The sequence below is a fragment of the Mauremys reevesii genome, linkage group 16 (assembly GCF_016161935.1).
Source record: "Mauremys reevesii isolate NIE-2019 linkage group 16, ASM1616193v1, whole genome shotgun sequence".
Classification (NCBI taxonomy): domain Eukaryota; kingdom Metazoa; phylum Chordata; order Testudines; family Geoemydidae; genus Mauremys; species Mauremys reevesii.
Window position 1 is genome coordinate 28,764,181 of NC_052638.1, and position 10,185 is coordinate 28,774,365.

The window sequence follows — 10,185 nt, forward strand, 5'->3', positions numbered from 1 at the left end:
AATATGCTGCTTTTATATGACACTACTGCAATACATTATTTCAACAAGACAATGTTGTTTTAGGTCACTTGAATTTCTGTCCATATAATTTTCTTTTAGAAAGGATACATAGTATAATGAAATCCTTCCTTCATTTTTTCTTTTTCATACTTTACTGTCTCTCCATCATTTTCATACATTCCTTAATATATTCATGTACATTTTATATGACAAATTGAACAGAGTAGTTAATTGAACTCTTTTCTGATTAAAAAAGGTGGAGTTAGAGATGTAAGTGAAAAGGTTAAAATTGTAGGCACTTCTAGATAGTAAACCTTTTCAGAGTGTGTTACAATTTGCAAGTCAAATAACTTATGTAATCATTTAAAATTTCTTTTTTCATTTGTAAATCAGGGTAGTCTTTGTATCATGCCACCTCTTTCACAGGGAATTGCTAGTTTCAAAGAAAAAATGGCTTTATTAACTTTTGGAGAAAACTCCAATGTTTAGGTCTATTACAGAACTTTAAAGTGAATACAGTCCTATAATTATCATTTAATAGAGTTTCTTTCTCCTGACTCCTAAAAGTAATTACATATTGCAGTAATCCAGAAAAAGTAATCATATTCTACATCCTATTAAAAGCCTTCTGTGTTACAAGTTTTTCAGCTCAGGGTATATTCCATAGAAAACATGCAATAATGGGGTATCTCACGCTGTGATAAAGCACTTTTGCTCTGAGTGTTTACTTACATTATCCCATGTAAATAAACAGTATCTTATTTTCCCAGACTATGTATACGTTTGGTGTCCAATCCTACTTCTGCTGAAGTCAGTGTGTGTTTTGAAATCGACTTAAAAAAGAGCAGTAGCCAGTCCACGATATTTTAAAAAAGAAAAGAGTGACAGATTATTAATAGACATGTTTCCTTATTTTCATCCCCGCTCCATCCTGCACTGAGATACTCTTAGGCAGAGATTCACCCTGTGCAGAGTCAAGCACAAAGCCAGTTGGTCTGAAACTGGTGCAATGGCCTTATGCTGGGCCCTTGTCACTGATGGGGTATAATGTTCTGGAATGCCCAAATATAAGAGATGACTTTTGGAAGACTCACGGTCCAGTTCTACTGCTTTTATTTCAATGGCAGCATGTTCTGATCTTCAGTGCCACATGTCTGATCAATGGGTTTTGAGGCCCTCAGTAAAAGACATGGGCTCCAGTGCAATTCTCCTTTGTTTCTTACCTTGGAATTTTACCCAGTAATAATCACTGCCTGATGCAGATTCTAGACAATTACAACCAGAAGTCTGTTTGGTCTTCCCTGCTCTGTCAACACTTTCACCTCTGGTGCAGCAGCTCATAATGCTACTCTTGCAATAAGCTTCTGTTGTCAAACAACTATTTGCTTTTCTGGGTGTGCATATAAACAACATAATAGAAACCAAGCAACAGCAACCTTCATGGAGAAAGACATTTGGAAAGCTTTGGTAAGACTGCAAGAAGCAAAGAAGAAAATAAAAAATGGAAAAAAAAATATTGGTGGATATGATACAATTTTATCTGTGAATACCAGCCATTTCACAAAGAGCATTGGTGATCTAGTCACCTGAAGTAATATCTAGCTAGAGGGATTCTCCAGGAAATAGCAACTGGAAAAATGAAAACATGTATATTCCAGAATGGACTGCAAAGGTATTTTGGATGGATGTTTTCCTCCTTCTGTAACGTGTTGTGGCACATTGTAGTCCATGAAATTGCCAGCCAAGCAGCTGCAATATGGTTCTTGCAGAATGGATATTTAATGTCTGTTTCTCGTCCTAATACCATTTACCCAGATTACAGTTAGGCTCTGTTTTGGAATCAAAGGGCATGAAAATGATGAAAAAGCAAGGATGAAAATATTACCCTGGATTACGTTACCTTTGACCTGAGAGGTTAAGGTTTTGTTGTCTCCTATGGACATTATATACTGGATATGAGAGTTGGTCACAAGTAGAGCAGAGGAAGAAGTGACAGGTAGTGGACTTAATAATATTTAACATGGTGTTTTTGAGTGGCTTTCCTTTTTATCTATCATTTAAATGGGCATCAGAGTTTTCCTAAAGCCCTACTGTGTGGCTCCCAGTATAGTTTTGAAAACTGTTTTGCTGAGGCATTACTGTATCTTTGAGTTATTTTAAGCATTCACCCAATTCTTTTATGAAACTTGCAAATTCCAAATCTTTGCTTTTGATCATTGGTCAAATATGGAAAAACATACAAGATTGCCTAAATTGTCGGAAACTTAGTTACTTCTTACTTAGCAGAAAACAAGCAAACAAGTCTAAATAATTCACATTATGAAATACATGGGAAAGGAGATTTAGGCTTGCTTGGGTTAGGCAGATCTGTTTGGTAATTAAATTGTTGTGATCTTGGCATAAGATAATCAAATCAGAAAAGTAACAGGACAATCGGATGTTATCAATTGTCAGAGTTTTGATTGTGTACAGAGTACCATTTTGGCATTTGCTGGGGTTGGAAGCAAGGCTCTTAAAGTCTCTTCTGTCCTGTTTCTGGAATCTCTGGGCAACTGCGTCCACTGCAGGAGAGGTAGCCCTGTGTCCATCAGTCTGCAAGCTCTTTCACCATGAAGATGATCTGACATCTTGTGAGCTTTTATTTGGTTGTTTGAGAAGAAATGGACTATTATTCCTAGTGTGAAAAATACTGTACATTAGACTAATATTAGTGGATTCTTTTTTAGACTAAAAAATGTAAAAAGGAGTTAAACAAGGCTGATACACATTGGATGCCACATTTCAACTGACGGCAAATTGTTATGACCACATTCTAACCCCCTGTAATTTGAAGACCATTACACAGACACTGCCACCTATAAAATGATAAAAGTGTAAATATTTAGCAGCACAAACGGATTTTGAAATGGATTAAATAGTATCTGCCAAAGCTACAAATACTAAAAAAATCAGACCTTGTATTTGTACATCTTTATTCATGATTTTCTTCTTTGACAGGGTAACTGTTGATAAGGGGAATATGGTGGACATAATAGACCCAGATTTTAGCAAGGCTTTTGATACAGTCCCACAGGACATTCTGATAAGAAAGCTGGAGAAATGTGGGCTTGATGGAATTACCATTAAGTGGATATATAATTGGTTAAACAACCATAAACAATAAGTAACTATTAATGGAATGATAGCAGATTGGAAGGTGGTCTCGAATGGGGTTCTACAGGGATCTGTTCTGGGTCTGGTGTTGTTTAGTACCTTTGTTAATGTCCTCGATGTAGGAATAGAGAGCATACTGATCAGATTTGCAGATGACACAAAGCTAGATGGGGTTGCCAACATTTTGGATGATAGAGCTAAAATTCAAAGGGATCTTGATAAATTGGAGAACTGGGCTACAGACAAAAGCAATGAAATACAACACAGACAAATGTAAGGTGCTACACTTTGGGAAGAAAAATGCATAAATACAGAATGGGGGATAGCTGGCTTGTCAGCAGCACAGCTGAGAAGGCTTTGGGAGTTGTGGTGGATCACAACCTCAACATGAGTCAACAGTGTGATGCTGTTGCAAAAAGGGCAAATGCAATGTTGAGTTACATTAACAGAGGCATAATGTGCAAGTCATGAGAGGTGGTAATACCACTCTGTTCAGTGCTGGTTAGGACTCAGCTGGAATACTGTGTCCAATTTTGGTCACCAGTGTATAGAAAGGATGTAGAGAAACTGGAGAGGATCCAGGAGCGAGTGGCAAAGATGATCAGAGGAATGGAATGCAAGCCACATGAGCAAAGACTGAAGGAGCTCCGTATGTTTAGTTTGGAAAATTGTTTTCCATTGCCACAGACGGCAGAACAAGAGGCAATGGATTCAAACTACAGCATAGAAGATTTAGATTAAATCTCAGGAAAAGCTTCCTAACAGTAAGAACAGTAGGACAGTGGAACAGACTGCCTAGGGAAGTCATGGAATCTCCTTCACTGATGGTTTTCAAAAGGAGGCTGGATAGCCATTTTCTTGGAGGGTTTAGACACAACAAATCCTGCATCTTGGCAGGAGGTTAAACTATATGACCCTTGTGGTCCCTTCTATCCCTATGGGTCTATGATTCTGTGATCTTCTCCATCTCAAGCAAAACATTACCACCCAGTTACTGTCAAAATTCAAAAGTATCATGTTGTTTTGTAATGCAGTCAGACTTCCAGAGAGCTGGGAAGAGGTCCATACCAGGTCCAGATATGTTCCTAACCTCCCACAGATCCCTACATATCTACTAGGTTTGGGGTTGCTGCAAACATTGTCCGACACATGGGACAATGTGGGGTGATTTCCACAAATAAGTCCTCATGGAGATTTTCTTCCAAAAATTCCCTCTGCATAGGCTTTGAATGTAGGAGACAAGATTCTGCCCTATTAGGTCTAATTTATTCACAAGTTTCTCTGAAAATAACATTGGTCAGCTCATTAAAATAAGTTTTATGAATGGATTATTCTTGAATTTTTGCTGAGTTTTCAATAGGAAAAGGATTAGTCTTTGTACCATTCTGCTGTATCCCGAAGCAGCAGCAAAATGGATGCCACAGAAGGTGACTAACCTGTCCTGATTAAGAAAGAAGACTAAAAGAATCGTCTCATTTTCATTTTTTTCCTTTTGGAAAAGTGAGAAACAGAAAGCGAAGAGATTTGGGCAAAGTGAGATCTGAGCTGAACATTGATCAATCTAAACTTTTCTGAGGATCTGAAAAAAGATGGATAAAATTGCTTCTTCCACTCACTGCAGTGTTTTTGAGTTTTGAGTGTCCTGGGTCTGGCAGCACAAGAAATGCCACAAAGAAGCACTGTGCTTGTTTTTCCATAGTATTTACTGTCTGACCAGAAACAGGAAATACTGGCAATCTCATCGGAAGGCCTCCTTTTACATACTCTCCTGCCTAAATTTTTTGTCCTAAGGAATTTGAATAAACATCCAAACGCTGGGGTACTTATCCAAACAGAAACTTGGATAAAGAGGAAAGTAAGAGGCAAGTTTTCAGTGTAAATTATAGCTCCAAACCCACTTAAAATTGTTAATTTTTGAGCATCATTGTGTAATTCAGTGTGTATGTTCAAGCCTCTTATGGGGGGCACAGCTCAGTGGTGATGTTGTGCTCCCCATCAGTACGCGGCCCAGGCGGGGAAACTAATGATCCAAGCAGCAGACCAAATTCAGTGATGAACCTTGGTCATGTGCCAGTCAAGGCACATTGCACATACACTAAGAAGCATCTTATATTAATGTGCACTTCCAAGCTGTCTGGTTTCTGGGATCAAAGAGCGCTGAGGAGATATTGATTGTCAGAATATTGTTTACTTAAATATGTTCTAGTGAAATGGCCATGTGGAATATCAGGGACCAGTTCTGCCATGATATATTGTGTGCATTTTCCTTTGATTTCAGTGGGAATTGCACTCTTATAAGTATTTTTGGGCAACATCTATATAAAATCTAATCCTTATAATCTTAAGGGGATCATCTGAGTACAAAGGACCTGATCCTAAGGTCACGGAAGTCAATGGGAGTCTTGCTTTCCACTGACTCCATTGGTTTTGGGTCAGGCCCAGAATCAGCATAGGTACAATGCCAAGGCCTAATTCTACAGATGTTTACTACTTGGCATAGTGCTTAGTACTGTGAATTGCCCAATGGGGTCCATTATGGCTACTCTTTATACTGAGCACAGCAGTAATTGTTTGCATGATCAGGTCCTTTTTTGGAGGAGGGGGGGTTGTGGTTTTTTTTGGTCACAAACACTTTTTTTAGCAAGTACCCACTGTTGCAGAAAACATGTGAATTGCTGGTGTATATCTTCCTAATAATCTAAGCATTCGGCAGTATCTGCAACCTCTTTTAAAACTGTCATAAATACTCTTGCCTTATAAATAAATGCCTTGATTTTCCTTGTGGTGCTGTATTCCCTTATGGTAGACAATTAAAGGGTGAACAGAAATATACAGAAATTATAAATGTGAGTAATTTATGCAGGAAAAGAAAAGTGAAATGCAACTAAAAAAGGCCGGGGGTGCATTGTACTCCTTGTATTCCATATCCCGCCCTGGAATAATTTAAATAAATAGGGCAGTACTGTATATAGGAACTATGATATTTAATTTCTCATGTCATTAGAAATGGGACAATCGATTTACTGTATATAAATACAGCATTAAAACAGTGAAAGCAATTGTAGCAAAATGTAGTTTCTCAATATTTATGAAGAAGATGAGTCTGAGAAGGAATTGGATGATTAAAGATTGTCTTGTTTGTTTAAACAGATAATACAGCGGGTATTTATGTTAGACGCGGTGGCTTTAGTCGACAAAAGCAGGATTTATACCTTCTTCCTATTGTAATAAGCGATGGTGGAATCCCTCCAATGAGCAGCACCAATACCCTCACTATTAGAGTCTGTGGCTGTGACAGCAATGGTTCCATGCTCTCTTGTAATGCTGAAGCTTACATCCTCAATGCTGGACTTAGCACTGGAGCTTTAATTGCCATTCTCGCTTGCATTGTGATTTTATTAGGTAAGGAAATTCCCTACCTATTTATCTGCTTTTGATGATATTGCAATGTTAATCCTGACTTGGCCACGTTTGACATACTATATGTTCCCTCATAAAGATGAACTTATTTAGTATTCTTCACTATTCTTCACTTCCCTTTCACTAGAGCTGAGACCCTGAATAAGCCCAGGTAAAGTACTCTATATAACAGACTCCATGCACAAAGTTTTTGTTTTTTTGCCCTTCGCTGGATGACCCATTGCTTATTGAGGTCAGCCTGGAATAATAATTCATGCCAGCTCTTTGCCTTTAACTTCCCTAGTGTTGAAGGAGAAGTAAAGACAAACTGATGACTTAGAAGACCTGCCGTTGAGAGAAGAGCTGTAAAAGCACCATAAATGTCCTGAGTATTTAAAAGTATCTATAGTAAATCACTAGATGACTCTATAAGGCAACATTTATTTAAAAAAAATGAGTGACAACGAACAGGTCACATTTGCCTTTGCCCCTTCACCTATTCATGTTATCAAAGATAAGTTATTGAAATCTGGAGCTAGAATAATTCGTATTGCATTGTGGCAGCAGGGTGTGGAATTAGAATTCAGTGTTGGGTGTTGCAGGACAGCAAAGGTTCATTTCTACCTTGCAGTTATGCAGTTGATTGGGCTTCATATCTCAAGCAGGTACACCTTTCTTCTGAATAGTTAGCTTCCCATATAGTCACAGATCTAGGAATTCATTGGTGTGGTACCCAAATCAAAGCCTTAAAGTAATCATAGAATATCAGGAGGTCATCTAGTCCAACCCCTGCTCAAAGCAGGGCCAATCCCCAGACAGATTTTTGCCCCAGATCCCTAAGTGGCCCCCTCAAGGATTGAACTCACAACCCTGGGTTTAGCAGGCCAATGTTCAAACCACCGAGCTATCCCCACCCCCAAATCATGTAATAAGCACTGGTATCCAGCAACAAATGGGCCCAGTCCAAAACCTTGGCTCTGAAACCCCTCAGAACTAGGGAAATATCCCATCTGTATCCAAACTTTGTCTCTCTCAGCCATCAAGAGTAGCTAATAGTAAATGTAATAATTATGACAAGAATGTGATATGCCTTAGTCACTGTGTGATCTTTCTCTTTAGAGAAAAATCATTTATAAAAATAGACTTTGTTTGGAAATTAACCTAACTTACATTCTTTCTTATTTTTTCTGTAGTCATTGTAGTGTTATTTGTAACACTGAAAAGGCAGAAGAAAGAACCTTTAATTGTTTTTGAAGAAGAAGATGTCAGAGAGAACATTATAACTTATGATGATGAAGGTGGTGGAGAGGAAGACACTGAAGCCTTTGACATTGCTACTTTGCAGAACCCTGATGGCATCAATGGGTTTATTCCTCGTAAAGACATAAAACCCGAGTATCAGTATATGCCAAGACCAGGGCTTCGGCCAGCTCCTAATAGCGTTGATGTTGATGATTTCATCAACACAAGAATACAAGAGGCTGATAATGATCCAACGGCTCCTCCTTATGACTCTATTCAGATCTATGGCTACGAAGGAAGAGGCTCAGTGGCTGGTTCACTTAGCTCGTTAGAGTCGGCGACAACAGATTCTGATTTGGACTATGACTATCTACAAAACTGGGGACCTCGTTTTAAGAAACTAGCAGACTTGTATGGTTCCAAAGACACTTTTGATGATGATTCTTAACAATAAAGTTACAAATTTGGCCTTAAGAACTGTGTCTGATGTTTTGAAGAATCCAGAAGAAATGTAAGCAGGTATTTTTTTAAAAATCAAGAAAAGGCTCATTTAAACATTTAAGTTTGACAGAGGATTCCTTTAATAATAATGAAAAGGACATAAAAGTGGTAAATACTGTGAAGTACCTTTTCTTACAAAAGGCAAATATAGAAGTTGGTTATCAACTTCACTAGAGAAAAAAACCACTTGTGAAGTACAAAATATTTAAGGGAAGGAAAATTCTAAAAGTGAACCTACAAATGAGGGAAATCTTTTATGTATTATGAACATCTAAATCTTTTATGTCAAAGAAGCTTCCACACATTAGAAAAAAGATAACAGTTCTGAGCTGTAATTTCGCCTTAAACTATGGACACTCATATATGTAGTGCATTTTTAAACTTGAAATATATAATATTCAGCCAGCTTAAACCCATATGATGTATGTACAGTACAATGTACAATTATAATGTCTCTTGAGCATCAAACTTGTTACTGCTGTTTCTTGTAAATCTTTTTGCTTATACTTTCATCTTGAACTAATACGTGCCAGATATAAAACTCTGTCTTGTTGCAGTGGGAGGCGCCCTATTTCTATGTCATTTTTAATGTATCTATTTGTACAATTTTAAAGTTCTTATTTTAGTATACATACAAATATCAGTATTCTGACATGTAAGAAATGTTACAGCATCACACTTATATTTTATGAACATTGTACTGTTGCTTTAATATGTGCTTCAATATAAGAAGCAGACTTTGAAATAAAATGATTCTTTTTTTAATTCTTGTTTTGGTTATTAAACATTTAAGAAAACATGTAGTGTTTCTAATGTTCCATTTATAGTTCTAACTAATTTACTACAATTGTGACCTTTTAATAGCCCTATTTATTATGTGTTTGTAGTTGGTTTATTGCCTTGTTAAGTGATTATTTAAAATCAAAGATGTTTTACAAATGTTTTTAGATAAGAATCTGTAGTGTCCGGTGAACATTTTGTACCCTCTCTTTCTACAGCTTGTGGCTGCTCCCAGAGTACAATAACACCTTTCATACAAAATTATTGTATTCTGGGAGTAAATTAAATGTAATCCTTTTAAATATTTCCCATGTAATATGTATTTATCTTATAGCCTAGAAAGTCCATGGATCTCAGAAACAACTTCATACATGAACAGGAGTGCACTGTACTTGCAGTATACTCCTGACTTGTTAATTATAATATCTTTACTAAGCTCTGCGAGTTGCTAAAGACTTAAATCTGACCCACTTTAGCTAGTAATTCCCTAAAGACTGTTCTACCTGACAATTACCTTACCTGAGCATTAATTATGGTTCTGGTACTTAGAAATGTTTTTAGTTTACTTCAGTAGAATTGCCTCATCTACACCTAACAAGATATTTTAATTTTTAATAAGTGAAATATTGAGTACTTTCAGAGTTGGTCTTTGTAATGTATGTTTTTAATCTAATAAAATTGATCTATAACCTTTTTTATATTAGTTTGGAATGGGCAAGGGACCAAAATATGTTCTGTGCATCAACATTTTCAACATGTGTGTGCAGCTGTAATTCTGCTAAATTTAATATAGTTTGCTGGTAAGGGTCAACGATCAGCAACTGCAATATGAGAAGAGGCAATAAATAGCAATGATATAAATTTTTCCATCTTTAATTTTAGAAATCCCATCCTGGAATTGCAGTCAGGTACCAAACCGCATAACCTTAGAGGAAATCTTATTTTTTTGATGTATTCCTTAACTGAAATCCCCATATGTAGTTAAATTTAAATCTAACTATTAAAAATTAAATATATATATATTTTCAGGCATATATTCATAAAATATTCACTTTTCCCATTATAACCCTATTTTAGTTTGCTGAAGGAGGAAATTCACTATAAAATGTT

At 36.8% G+C, this 10,185-nt stretch overlaps 1 protein-coding gene across 9 annotated transcripts in view; it reads left to right on the forward strand.

The window, feature by feature from the left end:
- CDH11 (cadherin 11) overlaps nucleotides 1-9,058 on the forward strand; it is a 489,120-nt gene extending 480,062 nt beyond the window's left edge. For 8 of the 9 annotated variants that reach the window (XM_039502746.1, XM_039502747.1, XM_039502743.1 and 5 more), the window contains 2 exons: nucleotides 6,304-6,555; nucleotides 7,746-8,242. In XM_039502746.1, coding sequence (XP_039358680.1) covers nucleotides 6,304-6,555; nucleotides 7,746-8,242 — 749 coding nt within the window. Of the gene's footprint in view, nucleotides 1-6,303; nucleotides 6,556-7,745 lie in introns of all 9 variants that reach the window. The other variant, XM_039502749.1, reaches the window with a different exon arrangement.
- Nucleotides 9,059-10,185: the final 1,127 nt, after the last annotated feature.